General features: G+C 40.2%; 1 protein-coding gene across 1 annotated transcript in view; it reads left to right on the forward strand.

Annotated features, from left to right (window-relative positions):
• The first annotated feature begins 558 nt into the window (after positions 1–558).
• The window catches only part of LOC122892865 (ubiquitin domain-containing protein 2), a 60,812-nt gene continuing 44,140 nt past the window's right edge, over positions 559–17,230 (forward strand). The window contains exon 1 of the mRNA XM_044229484.1: positions 559–678. Within this exon, the coding sequence (XP_044085419.1) occupies positions 609–678 (70 nt within the window). The 5' untranslated portion in view covers positions 559–608. The remainder of the gene's footprint in view (positions 679–17,230) is intronic.

A 17,230-nucleotide genomic window follows, 5' to 3' on the forward strand; every position in this document is an offset into this window, starting at 1 on the left:
GCCCGAGACCCTTTTTTGGGGGAGCCCTTAATTCTTTAGGTTTGCACGTCCCACAGTGACAGTTCAGTGCTACTTTTGTTCAGAATTCAGCTTCAGGCTGCCAAGAGAGATTAGCCTGAAGTTGACTTCTCATACCCACAACGCTCTGCGGGGCCCCCGGCGCCTGCTGGGAGCTGTAGTCCTCGGTCTGCGTACTGCGTTCGCCGAGGGGGAGGGCGGAGCTGCCGGCGGCCCGGGCGGGCTGGCAGCTAGAGTGGTTAAGATAGCCGCCTGGGTGTGCGGAGGTGTGAGGGGGCGAGGCGGGCGCTGTGGCCCGCCCGGGATGGGCCAGCCCTGGCCTGGCGGGGCCGAGCCGGAGGCGAGGGCGGCGCGCGGGCCAGGCCTGCCGGGCGGGCGGCCGGGGGGCTGAGGTAGAAGTGGGCGCGGAGGAAGGGGCCGAGCCAAGGCGGTGGGTGGAGCGGCGAGGGGGGCGGAGGCTGGGCCGCGGCGGGCGAGAGAAGCGCCGCGCCTGTCCGGGGCTCGGTGGCTGCGGCGGCGCCTGAGGAGGCAGAGGCGGCGGCGGGCCGGACGAGCGCCCGGAGGTGGCGGACGAGGCGCCGGGGGCCCCCATGGGCGGGTGTGTGGGCGCCCAGCACGACTCCTCGGGCAGCCTCAACGAGAACTCGGAGGGCACCGGAGGTAGGTGAGCGCCAGGGGGCAGCCTCGGCCCCCCATTGTTCCCGGCCAGGCCCGGCCACCTGTCCCGGCCCCTGCGGGCCCGCGGGCCGCGCGGCCGGGGCCCCCGCGCCCCTTTGTCATCCCCTCCTCCACGTCACTCCCCGCGCTCCGCTTCCGGCCGCCCCGCCGGCCGCGGGGTCGCCCCCTGCCCTCCCGGCCCCTGAGGAAAGTCCTTCGCATGCCGGGGATGTAGCCCTCGGCCTCTAGACCCCACCGCCTCGGCTCGGGAAACTCGGACCAGAAACTGCCTTTCTTGGCCACCTCACTCCCTCCCCAGCCCGTTTAATTATTCAGGAACAGGATGGCGGCGCTGGGGTTGCAGAAAAGCGAATTGATGGGGGGGGGGGCTTGGGGAGGGGAGCCTAATGCATTCCCTCCGACGGGCCCCGCCACATCTCTCCGCACCCTTCCTCGTTCAGCAGAGTTGGCTGGTCTCAGCTTTCCTGAGTTTCAGATGACAGCTGCCCTGGTTGGTTCCAGTTTGGCCATTTAAACCTGCAAGTTTCTGGAGCTTGGCCGGGGAAGTCTCAAGTGGCCACACGCATTATTTTAAGGAGGGGTTGGGAAACAGTCCGCCCGAGGAAAACGTGGCTTCTTGCTACAGCGTGCGGGTGCTGGGCCAGTTTGCTGTCGGGGTGGGCTAGTCAAATTCCTATCCGCCTTACGTAAAGGAAAATGTGTAGGATAAAAGCACAAATACAAGAGTCCGACTTAGCTTCGTAGGATCAGTACTTTAAAAGTTTTCTAACACGGAACGCACTTCTGATTTATCGTAAATGGTTTGCTGAGGCGAGCTTTCTTATTCAGTCGGCATTGTAGTATAGCGGTGTAATAAGAAAATTAATTCTACCTTGGCTTAAATGATCGTTGCCTGAGTCCACTCTGTAGCTTGTGGAGAGGGCAGAATGTTTTAGTGAAAGAAGAAACAGCTAGGAATAGCAAAGATGACTGTGTTGGTTTTGTTCCAACCTTCTGTTAGATGTCTTAGAATGTGGGGCGTATTTATAAGTTCCTAAACTAAGTCGTTTGGGGATGAGAGGGTCTACAACTTTTTCTTATACTAGCTTTAGACCAGTTGCTTGCCCTCTCACTTGAGCTCCACTTATAAACTGTGTATACCTAACATTTGGCTGATGAATTTCCTGAATTACATGATATTTTGCCATGCCACCTCATTAAAATCTGTGGGTTTCCTGTATGATTAAATCTGGGCAGATAGTTTAAGAGTTCAGTGAAGTGTGTCTTGAAAAAAACTTGTATGTGCAAATGGTATTTAATAGTGCATTTCATGTCATAGCATTATTTGGTGGCGCATTAACAGTGAGATCCTCAGTGATAACAAAGCAGGAGATAAAAAGGGTATGATTTTAAAACAGCTCTGTGGTGAGGTCAGATGGGGGGGGTCACAGTGATTCTGCCTGCAATTGAGGTGATCACTAATGGTACCAAAATATATTAGGACGTGCTATAGGTAGTGTTTAGTTTCAATTAAATTTGATTTTTTTGCACTCAAAATTTGTAATAAACATCTTTCCCTTCTTGGTAATGAACTTGAGCCAATTTCGTTAAGCCTTTGGTAACCTGACTTATGACCAGCCAGGCATTATTAGCATGGGTCTTTGAAAGCATGAAGTCTTAGCTTCTGCTAATTTATTGCCAGTGGTGTCTAGTGAGATAGCCCTAGTATCAGTTTCCTTGAGAACTGAGTTCTCTAGACTTTAAGCTGTGCTGTACCTTTCCAAAGTAAAGTTTAGAAAAAAGAAACACCAACTATCAAACCTCCTTATTTTCTCCTGAAGAGGAAGTGTGGGCCTGATGTAACTGGGATGGAGGAAGGAGCTGTGTGGGATAAAAGGATTGTTTCTGGAATTTAATTATGGAAGCCTTTATTTGTCATTATTGTCATGATAGTTAAGAGTTAATTGTGGTTTAAAGGAATTAGCTCAGGTGAGTGTTTCAGGTTAACACATTAAATAGTTTTTGCTTTTATTAGTAGGTTTTTGTTGAGAAGAGAAAAACTATTTTTCCTAAGCGTGTTGGCACAGATCATTCGCTTTTCAAACATAATCGTTCATAGTTTTAATCAGGATATTTGGGTTATGAAAAATTCTTTTATCAACATGAAGTAAAAATAAAGTCTTCTGATGCTTTTCATGACCTTTCTAATTACATTCACAGTATTATTGAATCTCACCATTTTAGATTGATTTGACTCTTGAGGATTAGCTAGTCTTAGTAAAAAAAAAATGACTTTTTTAAAAACCTTTTTGGTTGAGATACTGTACTTTCCCTTTCCCTCTGGATCTAGGTCTCTTATGTATGCAAGTTAGTTGTGGTACATGAGGAAAAACTTCCTTACTTGGTGATTTACTTCTTTAAAGGAATTTGGGAAATTTTTGCAAAAGACCTTAGGATACGGAAATTGCTTAATTTACATTTTAAGATTTGTGTTACATGTTATTTTGGAATCATTTGTAGTATTTTCCTCTGGTATACTTTGCCTAGAATTGTTTGTGAGTTTGAGTTTTTTAAATGCCTAATTTTCATCAAGACAACTATATTATATACATTATATGCAATTATTTAGCAGTTCACTCCAAGCTTCCATGCTCCTAGAACATTTTTTTTAAATTTATTTATTTTTCCAATTTATTTATTTTCAGAAATCCTAGAACATTTTTTAACAGCATATTCTGTGTGGTTCTCTGCCTTATTATAGTGATACTGTGATGCTGGGGTTGGAACTGAGGGCCTTTAGACAAGGCTTTATGTTAGTCCATGGCATTGGCTAATGAATTAAATCTCATGATTTTAAAAACAAATACATGACAGGGCATCTGAGTGGCTCAGTTGTTAAGCTTCTGTCTTCAGCTCAGGTCATTATTCCAGGGTGCTGGGATTGGTCTCTCTGCTCAGTGGGAAGCCTGCTTCTCCCTCTCCCACTCCCTCTGCTTCTGTTCCCTGTCTTGCTGTGTCTCTGTCAAATAAATAAATAAAATCTTAAATAAATAAAAAATAGGGCGCCTGGGTGGCTCAGTGGGTTAAGCCGCTGCCTTCGGCTCAGGTCATGATCTCAGGGTCCTGGGATCGAGTCCCGCATCGGGCTCTCTGCTCAGTAGGGAGCCTGCTTCCTCCTCTCTCTCTCTGCCTGCCTCTCTGCCTACTTGTGATCTCTCTCTGTCAAATAAATAAATAAAATCTTTAAAATAAATAAATAAATAAATAAATAAATTATATATATATATATATATATGTGGGGAAAACAGTAAAATGAGATTAGTTGAGAGAGCTAACTAGCTTTTTTTTTTTTTTTTCCTTTTAAATTTTGTTCACCTCTTTAATGAACACAATAATGTACAAAGTAGGTTCTTACTTTCTGGGTTTGTCATTTATTCTTAGGTTCAGTAATATCCCAAGAGGACTAACCCTTGGTGGTCATATAAGTTTCCAGGTTTACAGCAGGATAACTGACTGCTGTGCATTCATTTCTTTATTTCAGAATGTCATGAGAATATCATGGAATTTTTTTGGGTATTCATTTATAGCAACCTTATAGTCTACCTACTTGATTAATGGTAGTTTTTGAGTAATATTAACTACCATTTACCCAGTATTTGTTATGTAAGAAGTGTTGTGCTAAGTGATTATTTTCTCATTTAGTCTTCAACAACTCTGGGAGTTGGATAATATCTCTATTTTATGGATGGATTGAAGCTGGGAGAAATTAAATAACTTGCTTAACATCACATAGCTTACAAATAGTCAGAAACTTGAACTCAGAGCTGTACTAAAAAGTTTCTCTTTTTTTCCAGATTCATTTTTTAGCTTGTGATACAGTACATATAAAATTTGCCGTTTTAACCATTTTTAAGTGTATAATTCAGTGGCATTAAGTGTATAATTCAGTGTGCAACCATCACCACTATGTATTTCCAAAATTTTTCATCTCTCCCAGCAGAAACTCTGGATCCATTAAGCAATACTGCTGCTCCTCTCTCCCAACCCCTGTTAACTTCTAAAGGTTTTGTCTCTATGAATTTATCAAGTCTAGATATTTCATATAAGTGGAATAGTAGAATATTTATTCTTTTGTTTGTGGTCTATTTCACTTAGCATAATGTCTGGGTTCATCCAGTGGTATTAAATATCAGTACCTCATTGTTTTTATGGCTGAATAATATTCCATTGTATGTATATACCACATTTTGTTTATCCATTCTACTATTGATGGACATTTGGGCTGTTCCTACTTTTTGTTTATTATAAGTGGCTATGAACTTCAGTGTACAAAGAGCTGTTTGAGTCCCTGTTTTTGAGTCTTTGGGTTATAATATACCTAAGAGTGGAATTGCTAGGTTATATGGTAGTTCTTGCTAGGTTAAATGGTCTACCTTTTGGAGGAACTGCCAGACTTTACCACAGTAGCTGCATTGTTTTACATTCTAGGAGCAACATTACAAGTGTTTCAGTTTCTCCATATGTTCACCCACACTAATCTCCCATTTTTAAAATTATAGCCATTGTAGTTGGTATGAAGTGCTATCTCACTGTGGTTTTGGTTTGCATTTCCCTAATGACTAGTAATGTTGAGCATCTTTTAATGTTCTTCTTGGACATTTGTTTATCTTCTTTGGAGAAACGTCTGTTTAAGCCCTTTGGCTATTTTTTAATTGGGTTATTTTGGGTTTTTGTTGTTGTTGTTGGTTGTGGGAGATCTCTATATATTCTGTACATTAAATCCATATCACAGGGATGATTTGCAAATATTTTCTCCCATTTTTGGGTTGTCTTTTTACTTTTTTCCCCCCAGGGGGCATTTGGGTGGCTCACTCAGTTAAGCATCTGACTCTCATGATTTCAGAGTCATGAGATCGAGTCCTGCATCTGGCTCTGCCCTTGGTAGAGTCTGCTTGTCCCTCTGCCTCTGCCACTCCTGCTGCTCCCCTCCTCCCCTGTCTTTACACTCTCTTGATGATGTCCTTTGATACATAAAAGTTTTTAATTTTAATGGAGTCCAATTTATTTTTTCTTTTGCTGCCTGGGTTTCTAGTTTTTGTTTTAAATGTATTTAATTCTTCACTGATGGAGAAAGAATAAATCTAAAACCAATAATTCACAGTCTGACTTAACTAACAATTTGCTTTCTTAACTATGAATAGAAAGCTGTTTTAAGTTTCTTTTCTGTATATGGGGATAAGGTTGATTAGCAATGAAATGCTTTTTAAAAAGTTGATGAGAGTAATCCATAAACCTACTTCAACTTCTTAATCAAGAGGTGATTGTTATATTTTCTGCACAAGTATTTTACAATCAACAGGCATTGAATACCCACAATATGTTGCTCTTGTTCCAAAAAAAGGAATCATGATCTTATTTCTTGAGTATGCCCAAATCCTTTTTTAGGAAAGCATAATAAAATATGCATACATGAAATAACTATAAAACACTATGTAAACAGATAAATATACCATAGGATAAACTGTGCAAGTCCCGAGGGAATAAAAGAAAGTAGTGATCTGAGCTACTCAAAGATATGGTCCGTGGACCAGCAGCTTTGCAGGAACCCGGGAATATGTTAGAAGAACAGAATCTCAGGCCCCACCCAAGACCTAATAAATCAGAATCTGCATTTTTAACAAGATTTTCAAATGGTTCCTATGCGTATTAAAGTTGGAGAAGCACTGGTACAGGATTGCTTATAGTGGAAAGAGACTAAATGGAGGAACCCAATAGGAAAAAAATGACATGAGTTGGTAATTTATTGGATATAATAATACATAAAAGAAAATAAAGTACAGACAGTCCCCTGACTTATAATGGCTCACCTTACAATTTTATGATGGTACAAAGGGATACATACACATTCAGTAGAAACCATACTTCACGGTTTAAATTTAGATCTTCTCTGTAGCTGGTGATAGGTGGTATGGGACTCTCTTGTGATGCCAGGCAGTGGCAGCAAGCTGCAGCTCCCAGTCAGCTATGTGGTCATAAGGGTTAGCAACCAATAGACTTACTATTCTGTTTTTCAGTATAACATTCAATAAATTTTATGATATTTGACACTTCAGTATAAAATAAGCTTTATGTTAAATGATTTTGCCTGACTATAGACTAATGTAAGTGTTCTGTGCATATTTAAGGTAGGCTAGGCTAAGCTTTGATGTTTTATAGGTTAGTTGTGTTAAATGTAATTTCTTTGTTATTTTTGAAGATTTTTTATGAGACAGAGAGAGCGAGCAAGAGGAGAGGGAGAAACACTCCCTGCTGAGCAGGGATCCCGATGCGGTTCTGGATCTCAGGACTCTGAGATCATGACCTGAGCGGAAGGCAGACACTTAACCAGCTGAGCCACCCAGGCACCCCTTAAATGCATTTTCAACTTAGAATTTATAGTTTTCAATTTATGATGGGTGTATTGGGATGTAACCTATTATCGGTCGAGGAAGATCTATAATCCCGTATTTGTGAATCTGGATAACCAGGAATATTGAGATGGCCTGGCAGATTTTGGGGAATAAGAAAGAGCTATCTTGGGCAATCTATAGTTTGCCTTTCAGTAAAGGCAAAGTTGGGACTTTGTGTTGGATGGTGCAGAAGTTTAGGTATGGACCTCCTAGATATTCAGGTTATGAATGTGGATTTTGGAGTCAGCTGGGGGAGGTTGACTGAAGGTATAAAAATAAACGACTACTTATAAGTAAGTAAAGAGGGAAGGAAAGTACTAAGAATTGAGTTGTCAAAATTTCATAGAAGATGGAGAAATGAGGTGATTACCTCTAATCAGGGCCTGACCATACTAGATGGTCAGTATTCTCAATTTTGTTGAATTATTGGGAAACAGGAAATCAGTCCTGTCATCTGCCTTTGAAATTTATAGATCTGATTGTATTTGAACACACCATTCTTACAATTTCAGAAAATAACTTGGTTTGTTAACTTATTCTGGTGTGGTGTTTGCAGAAATTCTACCTGTAGTATATCACAACCAAACTCAAGATAGACTTCTTGAGCATTCAACCCCAGAATATTCCAGTAGCTCTTTTTTTTTTTTAATATTTTATTTATTTATTTGATAGAGATCACGAGCAGGCATAGAGGCAGGCAGAGAGAAGGGGAAGCAGACTCCCCGCCAAGCAGAGAGCCTGATGTGGGGCTAGATTCCAGGACCCCAGGATCATGACCCGAGGTGAAGGCAAGAGGCTTTAACCCATTGAGCCACCCATGCACCCCTCCAGTAGCTCTTTTGAGGTTAGTGTATGTTAGAACAAACACATTTCTCTACAAAAACCTTGTTTCTTTCTTCACCAAGAATATCATTGTCTCCTCTTTATGTATTTTCAGTGTTCCATACTACACATCATCTAACGAGGTGGTTTACTGAATTTTCTTATGCTTCTACTCTTAGGACTGAGTCTATAATTAAAAATGAAGCAGAATTGAGCATGAGGAGGACTGAAGATTTAGTCTGTGCTTATCCCAAATGTAACAGTGGAAGTAAAATTTTTTCATATTTTCAGCGTTGGTAGCTCTGAGGCTTTCTTTTATAAGCAGAGTGCATAAAATTTTATACCAATTGGAGAGAGATGTACTGTGAAATAGGAGGTATTTCCTTTTTTTTTTTTTTTTTAGGATTTACTTGAGAGAGAAAGAAACGGGAAAGTGGGGAAGAGAGAGAGATCGAAACTCTAGCAGACTCCTTGATGAGCAGGGATCCCGATGTGGGGTTCAATCCCATGACCTTGAGATCATGACCTGAGTTGAAATCCGAAATTCTGACACTTAACTGAGTCACCCAAGCACCCCAGGAGGCATTTACTAGATGTAAAGTAGAAGGTGCTTGATTTTACCAGGAGGAGTAGATCTGTGGGGAAAGACCTAAAGGAAAATAAGGCAGCAAGAAGCTATAGGTTGGAAATACAGTGGAATTCTGGTTAGGTAAGTTTGGTAGGTTATGAGAACTGAATTTAGGTCAGGGGTGCTACAGTTGGAAGATACTAAGATATGGAGAATGCTCTTTGGGATGAGATTTAAGCACTTGACTTTATATTAAAAATTGACATGGGATGTTGTAGCCCCTACTGAATAAGCTACCTTCTGTTGGGCTAGTCCCCTTTTGTTCTCAATTTTCTAGCATATAAAGGGTTGATGTTTCTTCCCAGTCAGTATTGTCTTGGAATTTATGTTGGAATGGCATTTTTTAAAGATTCTTGCTATGGATATTAAACGGACTCTTTTTTTCATCTCTGACTGTATTTAGAAATCATTTGCTAGTACCGTATGCTATGAATAGAATCTTTAAAATCTTTAAGCCATTAGAAATGATGAGGATCTTCATTCTTCTGATTTTTTGATAGCCCTAGTCTCTAACACCTCTCAATTTTAATAGATGGATTTTATTTTTAAATTTATCTGATTTTTTACTGTAAATGCAAAGCTTTGGCAGCATCTTGCTAGTAGTACTAAACTCAGGTGAGCCTTCTGATAAGAATGATTATTGAGGGGACACCTGGGTGGGTCAGTGGGTTAAAGCCTCTGCCTTCGGCTCAGGTCACGATCTCGGGGTCCTGGGATCATGGGTGGCTGGGGAGCCTGCTTCCCTTCCTCTCTCTGCCTGCCTCTCTGCCTACTTGTGATCTCTCTCTCTCTTTCTCTGTCAAATAAATAAATAAAATCTTTTTTTAAAAAGTGTGTATTGAGTGTTAATCACTTATAATAAGGAACTTGTACTGTTATATTAATAAATCAATTAATCTCTCTTGTGGTTTTTGACCAAAACACTTTCTTCTCTGGTTTCTTTTTTTTAAAGATTTTATTTATTTGACAGAGATCACAAGTAGGCAGAGAGGCAGGGAGAGAGAGAGAGAGAGAGCAAGCTGAGCCGAGAGCCCGATGCGGGGCTCGATCTTAGGACCCTAAGATCATGACCTGAGCCAAAGGCAGAGGCTTTAATCCACTGAGCCACCTAGGCGCCCCGTCTTCTCTTGTTTCAAGAAAGCATTATGTTGACTTCATTTAGCAACATGATCATATTAATTGGACATGATGATCAATTTGCTGATTTAGTGATTCTCTTCATTTTTCCTTACTGCAGACCACCTGAATGGTTTATCTTCATTTGGTGGACCATTGCACCTGATTCTTCCCGCCGCCCCTCACCATCCCTACCCAGCTTTCTGCTTCTGCTTATCGGGCATACTAGGCTACCAACAAGCTCCTCATGGTTCTCTGGTAGTTCAAGGACCATAGGTTGAGACTTTACTAACGCGTATGTACTTAAAGATGCATGTGTGTTGGCCAAGAACAATCAGCATGTTTTCACCTTGCATCAGCTACTTTGACTTGCAGTCAGTAAGAATCAAGTTTGTTTTTGAATATATTCCATATATTGAGCTGAGCGGTTAAATATTGCCGAGTATACATTGGGCATTATAATGCCATTTTTTGCATGTTGTCAATAAAACTTTTAGGCAGTTCCATTATAGCTGTGTTTTCAGAAGTAGAATTTCTGTTGAAGTTAGATGTCTAAAGAAAAAAAAATCTTAATGTGTCAGAGTCATTTTAAGTGAATTTTAGTTGAGTGGGAGTGAGGTCTTGATACATATTTGTCAAAGACTTGACTAAATAATGAGTTAATGATTTTTGGACTTTTCTGATCAAGTCCTCACAGGAAACCCTTTAAATAATTTTTTGCATTTACTGTAATTGGCTCCTAGGTATAAGCAAAAGCAGACCTATTTGGATCAGTTCAGATAGTTTCCGTGCTTTGGACTATGTGACTTTATATCAAAGGGGCAGAATCTAGACTCAGATCACTCAGTTACGCTTTATGGTAAACTATCACTTTTAACTCAGGGCAAACACTTTTTTAGGTGAGATCCTTCCTGAAACTTTTAAAAATAGCCAGCCTCCATTATTTCTAATTGCCAGCACTTGAAGCTAACTATAAACAGATACAAATAAGACCTGCTCTATGATATCAAGTGGATTATAATCTAATGGAGGAATCACATGTTTAATTAGGAAAAGTTTTAAAAGCTTCTATACAATGAAAAAATAATATGGAAATTCAGGGAGTAGTGGGGAGCAGAGTCAGAAAACTTCACTGAAGAGGTGGTATAAGTAGTTGGTCTTAGAAGAAGCTGGAAGAAAAGCAGAAGAGGAAATTGTATGTAGAGGAAATTACTTGTATAGAAATATGAGAAAACATGGCATCTGGGGGGACTGGCAAGAAGTTTGTGGATGGGGTAGGTGAAATGTGAAGTTATTAAGTTATGTTATCAGATTTTGTGAAGGCAGAATTGCCATTACTAATAGACCAAGTTGCGGGGTGCCTGGGTGGCTCAGTGGGTTGGGCCGCTGCCTTCCGCTCGGGTCGTGATCTTGGGGTCCTGGGATCGAGTCCCGCATCGGGCTCTCTGCTCGGCGGGGAGCCTGCTTCCTCCTCTCTCTCTCTCTGCCTGCCTCTATGCCTACTTGTGGTCTCTCTCTGTCAAATAAATAAATAAAATCTTTAAAAAAAAAAATAGACCAAGTTGGGAGACAGTATAGGTGATACTATTTAAGTGGTTTTTTGTTTTTGTTTTTGTTTTTGTTTTGGTGCATCTAACAAACTTTCCCATTTAATGCTGCATTCTGAGGTTATTTTATATAAAATTCTGATGTACTAAGTTCTTACAATCTTTAACAGATTTTTATTCTTTTGCAGTTTTTAATCATATTGTCACATATTAAGTGTAAGAAATGTGTTTAACTTTTTTTTACATGCATGAGGGGCACCTGGCTGGCTCGGTCGCAAGAACATCCAGCACTTGATCTTGGGATCATGAGTTCGAGCCCCACGTTGGGTGTAAAGATTACTTTTTAAAAAACCACACATACAACTTTTTTATTGTATGTATGTGTTTGTCTCAGATCAGTTTTTGTCTCTTGTGTCTTAGTTTTCTGCCACATGGAATGAGTTTGTGCTAAGATTGTACAGACCTGCATCAGTTTTAAGGTCTTGAGAAAAGGCCTGCATTAGCTGTGGTACTTTGGGCTCAGTTTCTTACGTGGTTAAAAGAAGAAAATGGATTAAATCATTGTCAAGATTATATCTAATTCTTCTTTTAAACATTTTTAATGACAATTTTCAGGCATATTGAAAAATTGAAAGACTCTAACACAACAAACTTTGAATACCCATCAGTTGTGTGTGTGTGTATAAATATTTGCTTAAATGAGAGTACAGACATCCTGACACTTCAATATGCAAATACCATTATCACTACTAACTCTAGTCCTTAATCAGAATCTACCAATTATCCTCAGAATGTCTTGTATTTATAGCTATTTTTTAAAATTGTATTTGTTTGTTATTTGAGAGAGAGGGAGCACAAGCAGATGGAAGGAAAGGGAGAAGCAGCTCCCCACTTATGACCTGAGCCAAAGGCAGTTGCTTAACCAACTGAGCCACACAGGTGCCTCTTTTATAGCTTTTTTTTTCCCCCAAATTAGGACATATTCAGCATTTAGACATTGCATTTGTTTTTGTCTCTAATCTTTTTACATCTTGAACAGCTCCTCCTCTTTTCTTCCCTGTAACACTGATTTTTTTTTTTTTAAAGATTTTATTTATTTGACACAGAGAAGTCACAAGTAGACAGAGAGGCAGGCAGAGAGAGAGAGGGGAGGAAGAAGGCTCCCTGCGGAGCAGAGAGCCCGACGTGGGGCTCCATCCCAGGACCCTGGGATCATGACCCGAGCCGAAGGCAGAGGCCTTAACCCACTGAGCCACCCAGGTGCCCCTGATTGTTTTTTTTTTTTTTTTTTTTGAAGAGTATTGTAGAGGGGTGCCTACACCCAGTGCTCATTATATCACATGCCCTTCTTAATGACCATCACCCCATTACCCCCCAACCCCCCTCCCTCCAGCAACCCTCAGTTTGTTCCCTATGATTAAGCGTCTCTTGAGGCGCTTGAGTGGCTCAGATGATTAAGCCACTGTCTTTGGCTCAGGTTGTGATCTCCAGATCACGGTCAAGCCCCACATCGGGCTCCTGGCTCAGCAGGGAGTCTGCTTCTCCCTCTGCCTCTCTCGCCTTGTTCGTGCTCTCTGTCTCTCAAATGAATAAATAAAATCTTTAAAAAAGAACCTCTTATGGTTTGTCTCCCTCTCTGATTTCTTCTTATTTTATCTTTCCCTCCCTTCCTCTATGCTACTGTTTTGTTTCTTAAATTCCATAAGAGTGAAATCATGATAATTGTTTCTCTGATTGACTTATTTCACTTAGCCTAATACCCTCCAGTTCCATCCTCTTCGTTGCAAACGGCAAGATTTCATTTTTTTGATGGCTGAGTAAAGTTCCATTGTATATATATATCGCTTTATCCATTCATCTGTCATTGGGCATCTTTCCATAGTTTGACTATTGTAGGTATTGCTGCTATAAACAATGGGATGTAAGTGCCCATTCGGATTGCTACATTTATATCTTTGGGTTAAATACCTACTAGTGCAATTGCTGGGTCATAGGGTAGCTCTATTTTTAGCTTTTTGAGGAACCTCATTCCAGAGTGGCTGTACCAGCTTGCATTCCCATCAGCAGTGTAAGAGGGTTCCCCTTTCTCTGCATCCTTGCCAACATCTGTTGTTTTCTAACTTGTTAATTTTAGCCATTCTGACTGGTGTGAGGTGGTATCTCATTGTGGTTGTGATTTGTATTTCCCTGATCCTGAGTGTTGTTGAGCATTTTTTCATGTGTCTTTTGGCCGTTTGTATGTCTGGAGAAATGTCCCTTCATTTCTTCTCACCATTTCTTGGATTACTTGTTCTTCTGGAAGTTTTGAGTTTGTAAGTTCTTTATAAATTTTGTGGACATTAGCCCTTTACCTGTTAGGACATTTATAAATATCTTCTCCAATTCTGTAGGTTGTCTTTTGGTTTTGTTGATTGTTTCCTTTGTTGTGCAAAGCTCTGTATCTTGAAGTCCCAATAGTTCATTATTGCCTTTGTTTCCCTTGCCTTTGGAGACATGTTTGGCCAGAACTTGTTGCGGCTGAGGTCAAAGAGGTTGCTGCCTGTTCTCTAGGATTTTGATGGGATTCCTCTCTCACATTCAGATTTTTCATCCATTTGAGTATGGTGTAAGGAAATGGTCCAGTTTCATTCTTCTGCATGTGACCGTCCAATTTTCCCAACACCATTTGTTGCAGAGACTATCTTTTTTACATTGGATATTCTTTCCTGCTTTGTCAAAGATTAGTTGACCATAGATTTGAGGGTCCATATCTGGGTTCTCTATAATTGTATATGTTTAAACTTAACAGTGTCATGATTTGATATACATATACATTATGGAACTGTTATCAAAATCAAGATAGATAATGGACACATTCATTACCTTACATAGTTAACTTTTTGGGGAGTGGGGTAAGAAAGCTTAAGATCTACTCTCAGCAACATTGAAGGCTACAATACCCTGTTACTATAGTCACCATGTTGTGCATTATTAGGTCTTCAGAGCTTATTCTTATAACTGCAAGTTTGTACCCTTTGTATCACTTTCTCCCATTTTTACAAAAATCTTTCATTGTAATTTTTCAACGTGACTTACCTTCTCAGAATGTAAGCTACATTGGACATGGTACAGACTTCATAATACTTGAGGCTTCATAATACCTTAGCCTCAATTAACAGTTGTGTGAAATACATCTATAAGTTTGTAAGGTGTTTGGGAGAAAGTAAAATTCTCCTAATAGAAGCCTTACTTAATTCTAGAACAAGAACTTTGTTAAATAGGACCATGTAGTGTAATGAAAATTCTAATTCCACCTCTGTCTCTCTACATCTATGACCATAAGTAAGTCACTTGATTTCCTCATTTCTTAGATCTTTTTCTCAACTATAAAACGAGCATGTTGGATAAGATCAATGTATTCAAACATTTTTAACAGTTGAATGCTTTTTTAGATATACCTTACATCGAACACAAATGTGTCAGCCTCAGTATTTCATTTTCTTTTGATTGTACAGTCGCTAAAAAATAAAAGTAAATTATTTAGAGTCTTATAAAGTCTGTAAGAGATTTTTTTGAAGTTCAAATCACTATCAGCTATACTCAAAAACTATGTTATATGTTTAAAAAAAATTTTTTTTAAATATTTGATTTATTTATTTGACAAAGACACAGCAAGAGAGGGAACAGAAGCAAGGGGAAGTGGGAGAGGGAGAAACAGGCTTCCCGCTGAGTAGGGAGCCCAATGTGGGACTTGATCCCAGGACCCTGGGATTGTGACCTGAGCCTAAGGTAGATGCTTAACGAATGAGCCACCCAGGCACCCCGACTTGTTATATTTTTGCTGAGCATTTTTGAGTTACTTTTTGTAATGAGAGAATATACTAAGCAGGTGCACCTGAGCTTATTGTGACAATTAGTGGAGCCAGATATGCAAGGTGCTGTATTAGTGTGTTCACTGATTTAGTGTTACGTGAGTGGACATGTATGCCCCTGTAGTAACAAAAGGCACTGTGTAGAGCTCTGGTTTTCCCAGTCAGTGACACATTTCAAGAAGTTCCCTAAGTTTCATATGTGCATAGGGATGGTAAGAGAAACTTCATTCCACTGTCTCCATGGTCAGTTTCATGATGGCTAATGTCCACAGTTACATGATGAACATGTTTCATGATGGCCTGTATGTTTGAAATTTTACATTTGATGGGTGGGTGCTTATTATTATTCTTAAAAATAACAAATGGGGCATCTGGGTGGCTCAGTTGGTTAAAGCATCTGACTCTTGGGTTTCATGATCTCAGAGTCTTGGGATTGAGCTTCCTGTGAGCCCCATGTTGGGCTCCCTGCGCATTAGGGAGTCTCTTTCTCCTCCCTCTGCTGCTCCCTCTGCTCAGTGCTCTCTCTCTCTTTCTCTCTGAAAAAAACTTCCTTAAAAAAGATTTATAGCTGGGAGCTTGATGTGGGGCTGGATCCAAGGACCCCGAGATCATGACCCAGGCTGAAGGCAGATGCTTAACCGACCACCAGGCTATCCCATAAGTAAAAAAAAAGTCTTAAAATATATACATATTTATATATTTTACATATAATTTGAATTGTTTGTAGAACTCTAAAGCATCAGGTGTTTTGTTTCCTTGAGTTCTTTGAAACCAGTTTTTAAAATGGGGTGATTAGGGACACCTCAGTGGCTCAGTCAGTTGGGCGTCTGCCTTCAGCTCAGGTCATGATCTCAGGGTCCTGGGATCAAGTCCCACATCAGGCTCCTCACTCAGCAGGGAGTCTGCTTCTCCCTCTCCCTCTGCTCTACTCCCTCCCCCCAGCTCATGCTCTCTCTTTTTCTCAAATAAATAAATAAAATCTTTAAAAAAAAAATTAGGTGACTAGGTCCTAGAAAAAATTTTTAGCACATAATTTCAATCAGTTTTTCTCTACTCTGAGAATAGGTATATTGTTGAGGGCATTGTACTAGATATTTGAAGTTTCAAACAATTACTGAAAAAAATAATACAATATTAATTAAGTTTACACAATTTAGAGAAGTAAAATGCTACCCAAATTAATTTTAACACTAAGAAAGCTTGAAAAACAAACAAAGGAAAGGTAAAATATTAAAAATAGCGAAGGTAGGAGTACCTGGCTGGCTAAGTCAGTAGAGCATGTGACTCTTGGAATCATGAGTTCCAGCCCCACAGTGGGCGTAGAGTTTACTTAAAAAATAGTGAAGGGAATCAATAAGGTGATGACTGTTGTGTCGTATTACTAATTGCAGTCTGGTTATATAGATTTGGAAGTTTGATTTGTCTTCGCCAGGAATAAAAAGGGTAGGGACAAGTGTTCTGGTGATCTTTCTCTTCCAGAGCAACTTTTGGCTTCATAATACACTTTGTAAGTGAAGCTATTTCATTATTTAAGATGTGGACTTTACCTCTCAGCCCATTTGAAGCTGGAAATGCACCTTAGCACTGTTAGGCCTACTCCTCTGACACAGCTTCACTTTTCTCCTTCCTCTCTTGGGCATGAAATATTTCAACTCTTTGCCTACAGTTCAAAATATTTCAACTCTTTGCCTACTTAGGGCACGCTTGTGTTATGTTTAAACTTCAAAAGGTCAGGGAGATAGTGCTTAACGGAAAAGGGGTTGACAAATGAGAACTTGTGTTTGAAAGATATGATTGTGGATAATGAAGGAAGAATCAGAATCAGATGAGATGCTAGTAGGTGAGGTCTGGTGTCTGTCATATTTGTAATCTAACATTCCTGGACTAGATGGAGATGAAACATAGAAGGAATGTCATTGGAAGAGCTTTGCACCTAGTCAGCAGAACGTGGCTTCTTTCCTTTTCAGGGGCTTTGACCTATTTATTTGGAATATAAATATTTGCTGTGAAGTGCTTTTTTATTATAGTTCTTAAAAATAGTGTGGCCCCCTCCCTTTGTTGAGAAACTGCTTTTAGAAATTATTTATTTCCTTGTTTATTTCCACCTTGTTTATTACACCACATTGTAAGCTCTGGGAAGTC

This window comes from Neovison vison, chromosome 1 (assembly GCF_020171115.1).
Source record: "Neovison vison isolate M4711 chromosome 1, ASM_NN_V1, whole genome shotgun sequence".
In the NCBI taxonomy this organism is placed as follows: domain Eukaryota; kingdom Metazoa; phylum Chordata; class Mammalia; order Carnivora; family Mustelidae; genus Neogale; species Neogale vison.